Genomic DNA, 17454 nt, shown 5'->3' on the forward strand with positions numbered 1-17454 from the left:
TGTTTGACCAAAAATATGGATCTTGGTTCAACCAATTAGATTTGAATAAAGAAGAGCCAATCTTAACTAATGATAATATCCAAAAGATAAGGTTATCGGTTTTATGACAAATATTATGTATATTTGACCAAGTGGTAATGAATGTGGGCAATAATAACAGTATCCAATGATCCAAACAGATGGAAGATAGCATTATATAATGATAAATAACAATGAATGGCATTTAAATAAATAAAAACGTGTGAGTCACCCGAAAAGGGGTGGGAACCGCGGATATTCTTTCTGACAATAATGAATGATTGATGAGCCTTAGAACACTCAGGTTGTTCTTGGATCAAGTGGAAAAGCTTAGACAAGAATCTTAGTAAAAAGGTTGTCTTCGTATACTTGTCATGTGGTCAAATTCTCTTACAAAGGCAATATGTTTTCTTACAAGTAAATATCTCATACCCCCTATCACTGTGTCTCTTTCTATTTATAGGGAACATGTTCCTAGAAACCCTAATAGTACACGTGCAAAGAATATCCACTAGAATATTCTCTTTTGTGTCCTATCTTAAAACTAGTCGTTATAACTCTGTCTAAGATGCTCGACCTCGACCTTGATCTACAATAACTTCACGACCTTGATCTTTGCCGACTCTTCTATCGCACCCTTCATTGCTCCAAGGCTACTTCGACCTGGGACAGATCTTTGTTGAAACCCTACTCATAGCACGTGGCGGCGGCTTGCCCATATCAAAGATATTTTTTGGCCCATATAAAAACCTCTTTAAAAAGGTGTATTTGCTATTGCATTCTCTAGAATAAAGTAAGGCGAAAAATATAACTATACTCTATAGAATGCATTATTATATGATTCTTTTCCTATTTTTTTCCAAAAATAAAAAAGAAAAAGTACAAAAGAGAAATGACAGGGAAAACTCAAACTTATTACTCTCCATCCTCACCCCGAACCCCAATGCCAGCAACTTCACTTTGATGTCTTCCTTTCCAACTAAGCAAAACATACTCCCATAAGAAAAGAAAAAAACATTTGCAAAATTGTATGCTTACACCAAATTACACGTCTTGATTTCTTCACCTAGGCTTCCATTGACTTCATCTCCTTCTTCCCAAACATATATATAAGCCAAACTTCCTATCACCACCGTCAAACACCACCGCAACCATGGCGGCACCGTCGTCAACAACCAACGTGATGCTCTCAATCTCCGAGAAAAAAACAGTATCACTCGATCTCTACCGTCCACTCCGAAACTACATAATCTACAACTACTCCGAACGTGAAGCTCAAAATCTCGAAGATGATTTACAAACCCTTAAGGAATATCGTTCCGACATCGAACGTGCGGGTTCCACTGATTCATCATCGTCTCTTCCTGCTCGTCGTGACCTTTTGCAGAATTACTATAAAGCCCTTTGTGCTGTTGAGTCTCGGTTCCCTATTTCGCCTGATCAAGACCATATTAATTCTGTTACTTTTACTTGGTTCGATGCTTTCAAGAACAAAAACAAAGCTGCGCAGCAGAATATTCATTTAGGTATGTTATTTCTGCAATTTTGTGAAATTGGGTCTGAAGATTGCCTTATTGTTCATTGTACAATTGGTGATGCGCAGGGTACAACTTCCTATTGCTATATACTTGCTGTGAACTTCTAGTAGTTCACTATTTAATAATTTTATTCAATTGGGTCTTGAAATTTTGCAACTTTTGTTCAATTGGGTCTTCAAATTTTGTGTCCTTCTGTTTTTGTTGTTTTGATTCTTTGTACATTGTAAAATTGATATTGCGCGAGGTACAACTTTCTATTTCTACACACTTGCTCTGAGCTTCTAAAATGGTCTCCTTTCCCTTTTACTGAACTGAATTAATTAACCATCTCGCAATATGGAGTTAGTGATAATGTTCCTGGATTTTCCGTTCGCTATTTGATCAACTTTAAATTCTGTACTCTCTGGAACTTAGAAATTGTCCCATTGGCCTGGGTTACCTATTCGTTTTAAGGGTGTTATCAATCAACTGCTTCTCACTCTCATATTAGTTTAGGCCGGCTTTATGAATCTTACGTGTCCATTTCAGTCTGCTTACAGTCAGATGGGGTTAGGTTTTGATCGTTCATCTTTGCACAATATGTCTATATTTACCACTCGATAAAGAAACAGGTTTACGCCTTTCTTAATTCTTACGAGTTTAGAGAAATCAATGTTAAGCTTGAAGTATGTCATCTTGTCGTGCATTTGCACTGATTATTTTTTTCGTTTACATAGAAAAAGCTGCAGTTCTGTTCAATCTTGGGGCAGTGCACAGTCAGATGGGATTAGGTTTTGATCGTTCATCAGTTGAGGGGCGAAGGCAAGCATCACATTCCTTTATTGCTGCCGCTGGGGCATTTGCCTTCTTGAGAGACAATGTGGCAATGAAGGCATCAATGGGTAGCTCCACCACTGTTGATGTCTCAGTCGAATGTGCTGGGATGCTGGAAAGACTTATGTTGGCTCAGGCGCAGGAGTGTGTTTTTGAGAATAGCATTGCCAAGGGAAACACTCCTGGTGTCTGTGCAAAGATTTCAAGACAGGTTTATTTTTCTATCTCTTTTTAAATATGCCACTTAATACTTGCTGTATGAGATTTACTTATCAAGAAAAAAAATTATTGTGAGATTGAGTTGAGTTCTTGACATTTGTCACATTGCTGTACATCATTATTATTCCCTCCGGTCCACAATAAGTGACCAATTTGCCTTGGGCACACCCATTAAGGAAATACTAAATTCTAGACAAAAATAGTTAGTGTGACTAAACTACCCTTAATTAAATATTGCAGCATAATTTAATGTGAGGAGTATAAGACTTTTTAGGAATACGTACATAAGGATAATTTTGGAAAAACAAATTGAAGTTTTTCTTGATTATATAAATGGACACTTATTTTGGACCAAAATAAAAAGGCAAATTGGTCGCTTATTGTGGACCGGAGGGAGTAGGTCGCAACTTTACAAGATTTCTTCTCTTTTTTTGGAATTAAAACCTTCATAAGATAATTAGTAGGTAATATTTACTAGCCAGCGAGGGAATTTCCTAGGGTTTGTGCAACTTTTGTATTGTTAACTTGCACACATTTCTGATAAGTAGCAATGACTCCGCATCCTTAGATGTAATAAGGCTTGGATTGAAGTTTGGTCAGAATAAACTCATCTATGAATTATAAAAGGCTATTCTACGGGTTTGTTGGCGTATGCATCCTGAGAGTCGGGGTTTGGTAAGAAGAATTTCTTATTGGATTTGTTTGTTTCGAATTTTATGTTCAAACTCTAAATAGTTCACTGGAGAAGGCATGTATGAGTTGGGGTTTGCCTAGTTCCTTCAAAATTGTGGTTCTTAGTTTATTGCACATGTTATTCCCCGTAAATCGCATAAGAAAAAAAGCAGCCCGGTGCACAAAGCACCCCGGATTCACGTAGGGTCTGGAGAAGGGTCACACCCCAATAGTGTGATATAGACAGCCTACCCTAATGCAAGCATTAGTGGCTGCTTCCACGGTTCGAACCCGTGACCTATAGGTCACACAGAGACAACTTTATCGTTGCACCAAGGCTCCCTGTAAATAGCATCTCAACACATATTTAGCTTATATAGTTGTAAATTATCATAATTTGGCCAAACCATTGGAATATTCGAATTGGATCTTACTCAAGTGCTTGGATGTAGCAATTGATGCAGCATTGCTGTTAAAATAAAATGAATGTTCTATCACAGGTTGGATTGTTTTATGAGGAAGCTTTGGCAGCATTAAGTGTTGCACCTCTGAACCAGCACTTTGACAAGGCTTGGCTCGCTCACGTCCAACTTAAGGCAGCACTATTTTATGCTGAGGCCTGTTATAGGTACAGTTTAGAGCTCCATGAGAAAGAAGAAATTGCAGAGGAAATTGCGAGGTTGAAGAGCGGGATCAATGCCTTGTCTGAGGCAAGGAAAACATCTCCAAGGGGAGCAGCACAGCAGCTCTTGGATGCAATGAATAAGCTAGAAGCTAGTTTAAATCTAAACTTGGAGAGGGCTATGAAGGAAAATGATAGAGTCTACCTCATGAGGGTTCCACCAGCCAGTTCTCTGTCACCACTTCCAGCATTTTCCTTGGTCAAGCCTATGCAGCTGAATGATGTTCTGGATGCTAGCAAGGAGAAGATGTTTGCAAGTCTTGTCCCAGACAACAGTGCTAAAGCTCTTTCTAGGTACACTGAGATGGTTGATGACGTCATCAGGACTCAAGCCGAGAAGTTACAACAGGGGAGCGAGCTAGCTCGAGTGAGGCTCAGAGAAATGGACTTGCCTGATTCTATTCTTGCTTTGGATGGGAATTTATCTCTACCTGTGGCCTTAAAAGAAGATGTAGAGGCAGTGCAAATTTGTGGTGGTCCAGCTGGTTTGGCTGCTGAGCTGCAGCAACTCAGAGATTTGAAGAGGGTGAACCAGGAGTTGCTGGTCCAGACCGAGGAACATTTGCAAAAAGAAGCAACAGAAGATGCACAATTTAGAACTCAATTCGGAACACGATGGACAAGGCCTCAATCTACTACCTTAACAAAGAACTTGCTGGACAGGTTAAATAGGTTTGCAGCTAACCTGAAGCAAGCCGCAGAAAGTGATGCCAGGATTGAGCGATCAGTAAGGGATCATGCAGCACTCATGTCAATCCTTGACCGCCATCCAGTACGCATTTATCATTTAAAACCTGTTCTTAACCTAATTTTGCATAACTAGTCATGTAATGTCTCATTTGGCCACTTCAAGTTGTTACGCGGCTTTGTCACGGGCTTGACTCATCAATGCACATAAAAATAATCAAAACGGTCTGGCTCTTGTATTTATTTGTAGGTAGACTCATAGTATTAGGTGGTACTTTCGAGGTTGGTTATCAAAATCTATCTGGCAATGAAGATAGTGAATTTTGATAAACCGCTTGCGAAGCTTGTACCACTTTGAGGGCTTAGTAAGACGCCTGATGCTTCCATACTATATATTTGGAATCTTCTGTCACTGTTCACTTTAAAGGTTTTGCATCAGGTTAAAATGCAACTAGAGTTGTAGCCTTTGGTCATTGATTTTGATCTCATGTTTGGGACTTGGCTCAATTTGTGGTTTACTGTACATGTACATCATGTTATTATTGCAAAACTTTATCGCTGAATCCAGTCTTACAATGTGAACACTATTATTTATATTGAGGACAAGCTAAGTCCTGACACATGCATTTTTCCCTTTGACAGATCGAATCTGCTCTTCCAACCTTGGCAAGACCAATAATGTCTTTGGACGCCACTGAAGATGCCATTGTGGGGGCTCTGAAGCAGAGCTTGGTAATATGAACTAGTGTGGCTACATTTGTGTTATTTGGTTTTGTTGTGTTTCTTAGCCGATGCTTTATGTTGCAACTATGTTTCTAGAGTCGCTAAAACCTGTTCTGTTGGAAGGCCTTACTGGTCAATGTATATATCATCGCCTATTTTGGTGTAAAAGCATTTTTTCCCTTATCCAAACAAACAAAAAAAAACAAGCGTTCATTCAGTTGGAAAGTGTGTAATTTTCTTCTCGGTTTTCCTTTCTTGTTACAAGTAGACAATTTGAAAACTGATGTCGCAGTTGTGCATTAAATTTTTTTGCTAGTGAATGTTAATAATATAAAATTGAACATCATCATACTTTGAACTTCGAAGCAACTTTCATGGATGATTTTTGAGCACTTACTGCCCATTCTTTCTAGTTTGAAATCCTTTAATGCCCATTTTGCGATTGAGAAGTTGTCTTTGAATATGACATCAACTGTACAGTGCAAGGATCATTTTTGTGTACAAAGTAATGTGAAGTGTTTAGGATATTATACATTTTACAAAATGATTTTAAAAATTGCCGAAGGAAATGGTCTGTAAATATTTTGGATATATAAACTGTAGAAAACACTTCAGAACTTCACGCCAATCTGCCTTGGAAAGAGTTATTTGTCTTATTTCGACGTAGAAGCTTTATGTTGTTGCTACTTAAATTATTCGAGTGGACTCTCTGAAGTCTTTGTTGCTTAAATTTGCAGAGGCATTTAGAAACTCTTGGTGCTCAGCGGGCTGGACTGGAAGATATGCTGAAAGAGATGAAGAGGAAGGTATAACAAGATTCTTTTTGAACTATATGCTCTGCAAAGTTGAATTCTATTAGGTAGATGTGGACATTTTTTTCAGGATGAAACTTTATCCATCTTTGGTTCATTAATTTTTCTCATAGGAGGGTTAAACAAGTATGATCTCTTTCATTCTAGCAAGTGATGAAGATAAAACTCTTTGCTAGTGCCTATCCTCTTAGTCTGCTGCTCCGCGATTATTGAGTTTATTAACGTGATATAAGGGCAGCCCGGTGCACTAAGCTCCCGCTATGCGCGGGGTCCGAGGAAGGACCGGACCACAAGGCCTATTGTGCGCAGCCTTACCATGCATTTCTGCAAGAGGTCTAACATGATATAAATAATATAATACTTGAATGATAGAGGCCATGGACAAACATATTTGTTGTGAGATCTCACTTGTTGTTGGCCACCCTGAATGAATCCTTCGATTAGGTAATTCACCTTGTGCAGGTTATTCCATCGGTGGATTGGCTTTTTGTCCAACAGATTCATATTTGCTCATCTGATTGGTGGGTGACGGGGCGAGACCAGCAGTAGGAGATGCGATAAGCCCTTTAATCTACTCCTAAAAATAGGAATAAGAGCCGGTCTTTTAGTTTTGTTAGAATATTCCACATTGGTTAGGGGAATGGACTGTTGTCTCTGTATATAGTCTTGGCAATTCTCACCTCATTAGTTAGCTTTGGGTTGAGTTGGGCTCTTAGAATTAGAACTATCCTTATTCTTGGTTTACCCATTGTTGGGCATCAATTGTTACATTGTCCACGCTCTAGATGTCTGATCCTGGGCGTGTAGGGGGATGTTAGGATGTCCCACATTGATTGAGGGAATGGGTTGTTGTTTATATAGTCTTTGGCAATCTTCATCTAATGAGCTAGCTTTTGGAGTTGAGTTAGGCATAAGATACATTTTTTTTAAAAATTCAAATGGATAGTTTGCTTACATCACATCAAGGGAAGCTCTTCATTAACCCTTTACCCGTTCAAAGAAAAAAGGGGGAATCTCTTTATTGACTGAGAATCTCATTGTTGGGTGGGGGAGGGAGGCTAATTTGGTCATGCAGCTTCTTTTAATTATGTATCAGAATGTGATCTTGCAAATTCCATTTCCTTGGGAAATCAAAAGGAAATTCTTTCTGAGTATATGAAGAAGAGGGATAGATCGGGCCTTTCATCAAATGTGGAGACATAGGTTTAAGACTACTCCATTGGCATTAGTTTGTGCTTCATCATCTCAAGAACAGGTCGCGTAATATGAATTGCCTTTGTGCTTATTTGACATTTGTGTTCCATTGCAACTTCTCTGTGTGTTGGTATTTGCTCTGCTTCGTCATTTATCCAGGATTTGTGGGATCTAACTATGCAATTCAATCTTTATTTCTGTTGCATGATATTTCTCAGGATGATATACTTCCGAAATTGATGACATCCACTGGCTCCCATGAGGATCTTTTCAGGAAGGAGATTGCAAAATATGATCATATTTGTGAAGAAATTGCTCAAAACCTTGAGGCACAAGAACAATTGTTGCTGCAGATTCAGGTTCAGAATTTTTTCGTCTTCTCCAGGGATATACCTTTTCTAGTTTTGCAGCTTTTTTTTCATTTCGGCTGTTGCAGCTTCTCTTAAGCTTTAACATAGGGATACTTGTCTGATAAATTTTGTGGTGCATGTATTGCACAGTCCTTAGCAGGAGTTCCCTGTTGTGTTTCCTTATTGTCAGCTCAGGATTGATTTTCAGAATACTATTTACAAGTAACATAGCTAGCAATGCAGGACATTTTCCTTTTTGTTTATATAAATCCCTTGTGTCATTGCCTGGTATTTTGTGTTAAACTATGATTATCTTTATTTCTTGCGCTGACCAATAAAAGGAAATAGCATTCTTTCTGGAAAGAATATAACAGTTTTCATACAACGACATCCCTAATTGAGATATATAACTTATGGCTTGTCTTTGCCTTCCAATTTTTTTGAGTTACACAAGTTAATCTGACCTTTGAACTTGTTTGTAGCTAGAAAGTGCTAGAGAGATCGTTTGGAAGTGGGGGGGGGGGGGGGGGGGAAGAAGATTATAGAAAAATTCTTATTTCCTTAATTGCAGTTAAATTTGTAGTATTTCTTTTCTTGTTTTGGATATTTTAGAGTTGTAATGCACAGAACGTGTCTCAATTGTGGGAGTATACTGTGTATGTTGTTGTTGTAGAGTTGTAATGCACAGATTATGCTATAAAAGACATGCTTAACTTAGTATTTTTCTCCTTTGAACCAGAAATACTTGATGTTGAGGTTTCTTTGTGCAAATGTAGAGAAAGGAATCCCTCTATCGGGAAAGAACAATCTACTTTCGGTGGACTTCATTATTCAAGCTGTATCTCCTTGAATGGTCACTAACAGCGTGGTATTCCTTTTGCAGGCTCAAAATGAGGAGTTTGCTTCTATTTTCAATCTTGAGGATTATAAAGGTGTGTTTTTAATCTATGTAATCATTTGGCATTGTCTTACGAAGAACATTGAAGCAGATATTCTTGATACACAAACTTCTTCTGTCCTATCTAAATAACTTGGGTGGGCTAAGTTTAGATGGGCTAATCCTTTCATTCGATTTTTTATATCTCAAAATGACTTCTATTGCTCATTATGATTTATGTGTCTTGGAGATATACTCACGCAAGTTAGATCCCCAGGATGTCATTTTAAAGTGATGGTGCAATTTTGTTCCCGTCTACGTCAGTTTTAAAATAACATGGTGAAGTTCTGGTCAACCTTTACTGTAATACATTGACCATTTATCATCTACATTCTATATTAGTTTATCTAATTCATCTACTTTGACATTTCTTCTCTGCATGGCTTATTCATATTTCTTCAAGTAGGGCTGTTGATTTCATATGTTCTAGTCACTGTTAATTTGCTGAACTCATTCTTCTCGATGTCACAGCTTCTCGCGAGAGAATCTATAAGCAGATTGAAGCTGCCATTTCAAAATATCGAGAAATCAAGGAAAATATCAATGAGGGATTGAAGTTCTACGTAACACTTCAGGTATTGGAATTTTCATCTTCTTTTGGTCTGCTCTTTCTGTTAGAGTCGTTTGGTAAGGGGGTGGGAGAGGCGGAATATTTGCTCACCTGGTTTACAAGACGACAAGGACTCTGACCATTTGCTTTCAGTGGATCCTCTGAGCACATTCCTCATTTGATATAGGATCATTTGGATCCGCGATATAAGAATTTCTGCTGGGGGAAGAGGAAGCAGGGGCGGAGATAAGGTTAGCTAGATTAGAGTTCGTGCTTCCATTTGGTTCCATGGGATTATAATGCAATTGGCTTGTATACATGGGAATGCAATCATCCTCCTAGGGGCCTATTTTATCCCGTTGAGAGGGTTGGGATTGTGACAATTCTATGGGTTACATTGTAAACACTCCCTCATTGGAGAGGGTTGCGACTGTGACAATTCCATTTAATACATCATTACTCTTCTCCCTATTCCTACCTGCCCCCGGCTACCCTGTACGGTCCTTGACCAACTCACCTCATCTTCATTTTTCCGATTTTCATATAGAAATCAAGGCGTAATCCGGAAAAAATCAAGTTATAATCTCTCACCTAATCCTTGAATTAAATGTAATGTGATATTTTCTACAATCACAACCTACTAATCTCACTGAGATATTATAGTCTCATTCATGATTCTCACCTAATTCAACAGTATCATAATCTACCCTTATCATGTGCAAGTCAAAGAACCCCTTGGATCTTCTGATGTAACTCTAGTCAATGTTGACAAAGCACTAACTATTCCTGTAATACTGAAAAGGATCTTTCAATGTATAACCTCGACATGTCAATGGTCGTTATGATTTTGTTCCTTTTGGTGTGAGGTTAGGGTAGAGGAGGAATGGGGGATGAGACCTATAGTTCAAAGTTGCATTTCTGCACTTCAGAATTCATATTACCTGCGCACAGTTGGATAAACTGCTAGATATGTCATTTTCCAACTCTCCTGAATATGTCAAACTTCTTAGTTCTATTTACACACTCCCAGGAAAGAAATTCATAGAAATTTGTTTTTGTTGAACAGGAGGCGATCACTAATGTGAAACAGCAGTGTAGTGATTTTGTGATGACAAGAAGCATACAGTGCCGAGAAATGATAGAAGAGGTACAGAGGCAAATCTCAGGTCTCAGTTTCCAGGATAGTAAAAGTTCAAGTGGTTATGTCTATCCTTCAGTTGGGCAGCCTCAACAGGCTCCAAGAGCCAATCCCCAACTGCCTACCGATACTGGAAATATACCCAATCACCCTCGACCCAAAAATCCTACATACCAGCCTCCCCAACAACCAACAATGCCTGGATATAGTCAAACTCCTTATGGTTCTTCACAACCGCCTGCACCGCCTTACAATTTTCCGGGTCAAGGTCAACCATATCCGCATCCTCAGCATCAACAACAGCCTCAACAAAGCCACGAGTACGGCCAACCTGCATATCCTGGGTGGCGGGGTCCATACTATAATGCACCTCCGCAGCAACCCGGAGCTATGCCTCGGCCTCCTTACACTGCCCCTTCACCATATCCTCATCCTTCTCCCCATCAGAGTGGCTATTACAGGCAATAATAGTTTTCCAATATTTTTCTCGCGTGCAATCTCATGTTCATTTTTGTCTGGCAAGTTTTTGTCATTTGCAAGTGGTAGATCGGACCTGGCTAGATTTCTTTGTTAATACCAGTTCTTGGCATTTATTATACGTTGTAAGCAACTTTGAATGAAGCATGGCTCGCATTACCCGCGTGTACAGGGTATCTCCTTGTAAAATCATATTGATTCTGTACGATGATCAAAATACTGGAAAAATAATTGAAATCTCTCCGGTCTCAAGTAAACTATGAGATCTGATATATTTTGTGAATAATAAAAAAATGTCATCTGATATTTTGTGAATCTATTTGTTGGCCTTGCATATATCACTAGTAAATTCATATAAATGTGGTGCTTTAGTGCAAGCACTTGGTGGACCTTCTAAGTTACAACTTGTTTGGTGGCTGTTACATGTTATATTGTATCGTATTGTTACTTTAAATATAATATTTTTTTTTGATTGTTACTTATATTTTATTATATCATATCGTTAAATCTATCGTTATGTAACAACGAAAAGTGCTACTTTATGGAACCGATTTGGTGTGGTCATGTCGTTACCTTATTTTTTTCCCTCTCATCTTGTCCTTATTATTAAATAATCCGATTTTATCTTTTACCTTACTTTTTTATATAATAATTCTATCTCGTATTTTACTTTTTCTTTATAATATTACAAGTTTATTCTTCTTATTGTTGGTGCATGACATCATGAAACGATGACAAACAATACAATTTATCCAAATATTGTATACGTCAAAATGATATAATGCAATATTATACAATACTATGCGATACATTATAAAATATACATAACAACCATCCAAACAAGCTGTTAATGATTAGTGGATGTCCATTGCAATTCCATGCTTTATTTTGCAGAAGTATCTCGGGATGTTCTCCAAAAAATGGAAAACCATAACTTCAATAAATTCCGATCGGGAAACATATAGGGATGATCATTTATCTTGTACAGGTTGGACTTGAACACCATAAGATGCACCCTTGGGAGCAATAAACCTGTTGGATTTTGTTGTATAACTTGAGAAATTCTGCTTTGCCTTATAGTTAGCTCAAGAATCCTCTAACGAGATCTATTTCAGTATTATAAACACTATCGGAACAGAAAGAACTTATGCTAATTATTTATAATTCCATAACAGGTTATTCGGAACAGAAAGAAATAAATTAAGTAAATGGTGGAGTAGCTAGTAGACAAAAAAAGTTGGTTAGCAGCAAACAGGTAGCTCTATAATTAGTGAAGGGGTTTTGCTTTGGTCATGCATGCAATAAACTCGTGTGTTCCGTTTCAGTTTTTCAGCTGACTTTTCTTACTTCTTTTTCTATAAACTCACACCATTTATTCTATATCTCTGATTATTCTCTGCTGTTGTTCCAAAAGCTAGCACTTTTGGCTATGGAGAGAGTTATTATTATACAATTTTTCTTACTGAGTAGTAGTACTTGTTTGGCTGTGGGATTCAATGTTCCTGCAATTTTCATATTTGGAGACTCCATATTTGATGCTGGTAACAATCACTACAACAAGAACTGCTCAGCACAAGCTGATTTTCCACCTTATGGTTCCAATTTCTTTCACCATCCGACCGGTAGATTCACCAATGGCCGCACTGTTGCCGACTTCATTTGTGAGTTCTTACTCTTCTTAAAAGCCTTGCTTGAAAAAAGAAAAGAAAGCAGCTCGGTGTACTAAATTCTTTCTATACATGGGTTTGCAAAAGAACGAAATCATATTGATCTATTGTATGCAACAGTCTTACATCATATTTATGCAAAAGGCTGCTTTCACAGCTTGAACTCGTCACCTTCTTATTGTCACTCGATTTGTGACAAATTAAAAAAACAAAAACTTCATCTCTCCTATTTTATGTGTTATATATCGTTAATATTTGGCGAGTTAAATTATCTTTTCTCAACTACTATGCTTTCTAACATTTCTCGATATCAATTACTATTCTCTCCGTCCCAATTTCTGTAGCTTTGTTTGACTAGGCACGAAGAAAAATAAACAATTTTAAAATTTGTGATTTAAAATAAGTCATAGAAATTTGTGTAGCCGTAAATCATCTCATTAAGGGTAAAGTGGGAAGTTTAAAGTTAAATAGTTTCTAAAAAGGAAGTATGACATTTTCTTGAGACACGCTTAAAGGAAAGTATGACGCATAAATTGGAACAGAGGGAATACTAGTTATAGAAAAATGTGGTGGTACGTAGTACTTTAAGTTGTTTCCAAATATGTCAAAAGAGTTGAAAAATCAATGTCAAAATTCACAACAAAACTTAGATGTTTTAGTCCTCGTATCTGTCACTAGAATATAATTTTCTCCATGATTTTTTATTGTTATATTTGGTTTAATTGGTGGAAAATATGTAGCTGAATTTATTGGAATACCTCTTCAAAAGCCATTCCTGGAAGCACAGCTTGAGTTAGTAAATGGAAGTAGAAAAGAGTATCCATCAAATGGCATGAACTTTGCTAGTGCTGGTAGTGGAGTTTTACGAGCAACAAATCAAGATTTGGTAAGAAATTATAGGACTTGTTCTTGATCTTATGACATAATTTTCATACTTCTTGCTATTTCCAGTAATTTTTTCTTCTTTTTTGTTTTTGCTATTGGGGAGGGGGGGTTGTTTGTAATAAATTTGGGCAGAAAAATAAAACTGCAATCACAAACGACTATAAAGAAAAAAAAGGATTTTATGGATAAATATTGCGGGTTACAATTCTATTTACTTGATTCTTCCTCTGGATTGTTCTCCATGATTCGAGGGCTCGATCAGCATATCTTGAACGTAGGATGATGCGGACCTATAAAAAGGGTTACATTATTTTGTCTTATCCCTTTGTGAATATCCCGAGAATTAATTTATGGGATTTTCTGAGATGACCTCAATTTGCGAGATGCTTTCAAATGGAATATGTAACCCTTTTTGTAGGAGCAACTTAGGGTTATGATAGAGTAGCCTCCAAGTTAGGGTTTTTGTAGAGTAGACCCTAATAGACTTCTAGAATGGCAAGAGTTCCATTGTAATTTTAAATTTAGAATTTTGCTTGATCCGTTAAAATTTTGATGTCTAAACTTGCATCTAAGACACCTTAAAAGTAAATTGTATCTTGTTATAAGATGAATAAATATCTCTTTTACACCAAATCTTACTAAATTCAACTCAATTATCACAATTAATGTATTTTTGACGTTATCTGTTATTCTGTACGTACTTGAAAGTGGTCAAATGCTTCACTAAAAACAAATGATGTTTGTAAATCTAACCAAGTCATTATTCAAACTTCCCACGGTAGAAAACAAATCCAGATCGGTGTAAAATGTCTTAGGCATACAAGAAAAGAGGAAAAATTTAGGGAAGAAAGAAAGTAATTGCAGTAATGCCCGTCAATATTTTTTAGTTATTTACTTGAGAGCTTAAATTATGTAATTACACTATTAGTATAATTATTGTGTAAATAGTTTTACATTGCTAGTGCGTGTAATGGGTTCAAGTTGCTGGTAAAGTTGTTGCCATGTGACCAGGAGAGGTCATGAGTTCAAGCCGTGGAAACAGCCTCTTGCAGAAATGTAGGGTAAGGCTGTGTACAATAGACCCTTGTGGTCCGGTCCTTCTCCAGAACCCGTGCATAGCAGGAGCTTAATGTACCGGCCTGCCCTTTATTGCTAGTGCGTGTAACTTAAAATCTTTTTTCAAATGCTTGTCATCTTAACCTTGGCTCTGCTACTTTTTGCCCATGAACTAATTTTCTTGACTTTTGAAACATAATATAGGGAGTGACCCCAATTCAAGATCAACTTCAACAATTCAAGACCTTAGTCCAGCAAAACCTTATAAACAAGAAACTAATCCAAGAATCACTCTTCTTCTTCGAGTCAGGCTCTAACGACATTTTCAGCTACTTCTATCCATTTGGTGGTCCAACTCTAACCCCAGATGCATACGTTCAATCCATGTTATCTGAAGTTACAAATTTTATTGATCAAATTTCCAAACTCGGGGCTCGTCGAATCGGTTTATTTTCGTTAGGCCCTGTTGGTTGTGTACCAGCCAGGACCCTTTTGCCTGGTGCACCAGTTAACAAATGTTATGGAAAGATGAATAAAATGGTCAAGAATTATAATATGGGATTAGAGAATTTGGGAAGGACTATACCAATCAAGTATCCTGGTTCTTTTGCTGTTTATGGAGCTGTGTACAACACTGTTCAGATTTTCAGAGCTAATCCTAAACGTTATGGTAATTTCTTACACTTCTTTACTCCTCTATTAGCATTAGTATTTCTTTAATTATAATAGAATTAGTGAATCTTTCAGTACTACTAAAAGAGAATTTTACACTATCAGGTTAAATAAAAGACATCATATTTAATGAGTATGAGCATGTTATACATCTCATATTAGACTTCAGAAAAGGAAAGAAAAAACCAAAAAAAAACCCCTAAAGGTCAAATTCGACCATGCGACCACTCATGGCCTAGCTCAGCATTCAGTGGCGAAGCCAAAAACTTCAATAAGAGTGTCGAAATTTTAACACCCTTTGCTAGTAGGCTATACAAGGTTGTTCAAAGTCTATTTTTTTTAATCAATAATAAGTACTCCCTCTATTTTAATTTAAATGACATATTTTTCTTATTAGTCCATTCCAAAAAGAGTGACACATTTCTGCCATTGAAAATAACTCAACTTTAAAACAGGAAGCGTCACAGCAACCCCCAATGTCGATCTGCAGTATTAGTTTGAGAAAGTCGTTTGGTTTTTATACCCTTAATGAGAAGCTTTTATAACCACACAAATGTCATAGCCCCACAAAGCTTTTAAGACCACAAGTTTCAAAAGCTTTTTTTTCTTAACTCTGTGTCAAGTCAAACTACCTCATCTAAATTGAAAAGGATGCAGTAATATTTTACCCTATACACAGTCAGGGGCGTATCTACAGTATAGTGTATGGGTTCCCGGAACCCAATAACTTTTGCGTAGATCCTTTATTTTTATTAAAAAATTTACTAAATATCTATAAGTATCTAACGGTGAACCCAGTTATTATGGTATATTAATTTGAGATTGCGACAGGAACCCATAAACTTTAAATTCTGGATCCGCCTTTGTCGTACACAGTCTAATTTTTCGGCAAAAGATGTTCAATTGACCATCCTTAGCCACACATAACTTCGCCCCTATCAGCATTCATTCGTGAATCATATAGTAAAGTTGAGTATGCTCAACCTCGAAAGCTAATTCACATAAATGATCTGTTGTAACACAGGGTTTTCTGATGTGACAAATGCATGTTGTGGCGATGGAACACTAGGAGGATTACTGCAATGTGGTAAAGAAGGTTACAAGTTATGTGTAAAGCCCAATGAATACTTGTTTTGGGATTACTTTCATCCATCAGAGCATACTTATAAACTCATCTCAAAGGCATTATGGAGTGGAAGCCATTCTCGAATTCGACCTGTCAATCTGAAAACACTGGCCAACATGACCCTTATTCAGCACTAAGGAATTAAACTTATGTTTTGGAATCTCAATATAGAGAGAGTTAGAATCCTTGTTTTTCATTTTGAAACTAATCTTATGGTGTTTATATGTTATCTTTGTTTTTTTTTTTCCTCATGTTATTTCATGTTTACATCAAATAAGCAAAAGAGGGTCAACTCCATTTCATATACTAGTAGTACTACTCCCTCTGTTTCAAAAAGATATTCTTAGTTTGATTTGGTACAAACTTTAATAAAGAATGAAAGATTTTTGAAATATGTGGTTTGAAATTTGCCATAGCATTTATGTGGCTGTAAATAGTTCTTATTAAGAAAATATGGAAAGGTGACAATCTTTTTAAAACCGACTAATAAGGAAACAATATCAATTTTTTTGAAACATCACGAATATAACTTATCATAGTTTTATTGCACAGTGAGATTGGTCTTCTTTTTGGGCTTAAACTACCGTCTCTTGATGACTCGAACCGGTAGTCTCAGAGTTGGATCTTGTCAAATATGAAGGTGCCTTACTTCATAGTTCACGCCGATAGGTATTTTTATATTCCTATGTCATATAAGAAACTATATTACCCACAATGTTTAAGGTTTGATATAATTACATTTAGTATACCTAATTACCAATTCTATACCATAAGGTGTTTTAACTGTACATTATTGTACCTTATATCACTCCTAAATTTATGGTACCGTACATTCCTCCAAATCCCCATCCCCCCACGTTTCTCTCTCCCAACCCCACACCCTCACCCACGTATCACCACACACCCAGAAACCAGAAAAACAATTGAAATCCTCTGCTAAATCCAGAAAAACAATTGAAACCCTCTACCATTAACGTCCAAAATCAAGGTTTTTTCTTCTACAACCAGTCAAAATTGAAGTCAAATCTTCAAAGTTTCATACACAGCAATAACTTTTGATAGTTATGATTTCGGGTTTGTGAGCACGTGATTTTTGCCACGCTTAAATTACTCCTATAGAATTCATTTGAATTAGAATTTTTCTTTTAGTATTTGAATTTTTAGGAATTAATTGCATGATTTTGTGTTTTGTTTGCATTTTGTGTGCATTTTTAGGTGTCATAAAAAATGAGAATTAC

General features: G+C 37.0%; 2 protein-coding genes across 2 annotated transcripts; both read left to right on the forward strand.

The window, feature by feature from the left end:
- Positions 1-905: 905 nt before the first annotated feature.
- LOC109240492 (ALG-2 interacting protein X-like) lies at positions 906-11129 on the forward strand. The gene is made up of 9 exons (XM_019407148.1): positions 906-1544; positions 2273-2580; positions 3761-4714; positions 5272-5361; positions 6090-6158; positions 7577-7717; positions 8592-8640; positions 9117-9220; positions 10262-11129. The coding sequence occupies exons 1-9, from the start codon at positions 1172-1174 to the stop codon at positions 10799-10801; spliced, it is 2628 nt and encodes an 875-aa protein (XP_019262693.1). The 5' UTR covers positions 906-1171; the 3' UTR covers positions 10802-11129.
- A 762-nt stretch (positions 11130-11891) lies between these two features.
- Positions 11892-16597, forward strand: LOC109240494 (GDSL esterase/lipase 6). Its single transcript, XM_019407149.1, has 4 exons — positions 11892-12471; positions 13218-13363; positions 14623-15088; positions 16115-16597. Exons 1-4 carry the CDS (start codon positions 12240-12242, stop codon positions 16351-16353), a joined length of 1083 nt encoding a protein of 360 aa, XP_019262694.1. The 5' UTR covers positions 11892-12239; the 3' UTR covers positions 16354-16597.
- Positions 16598-17454: the final 857 nt, after the last annotated feature.

Source organism: Nicotiana attenuata, unplaced genomic scaffold (assembly GCF_001879085.1).
Source record: "Nicotiana attenuata strain UT unplaced genomic scaffold, NIATTr2, whole genome shotgun sequence".
NCBI lineage: Eukaryota > Viridiplantae > Streptophyta > Magnoliopsida > Solanales > Solanaceae > Nicotiana > Nicotiana attenuata.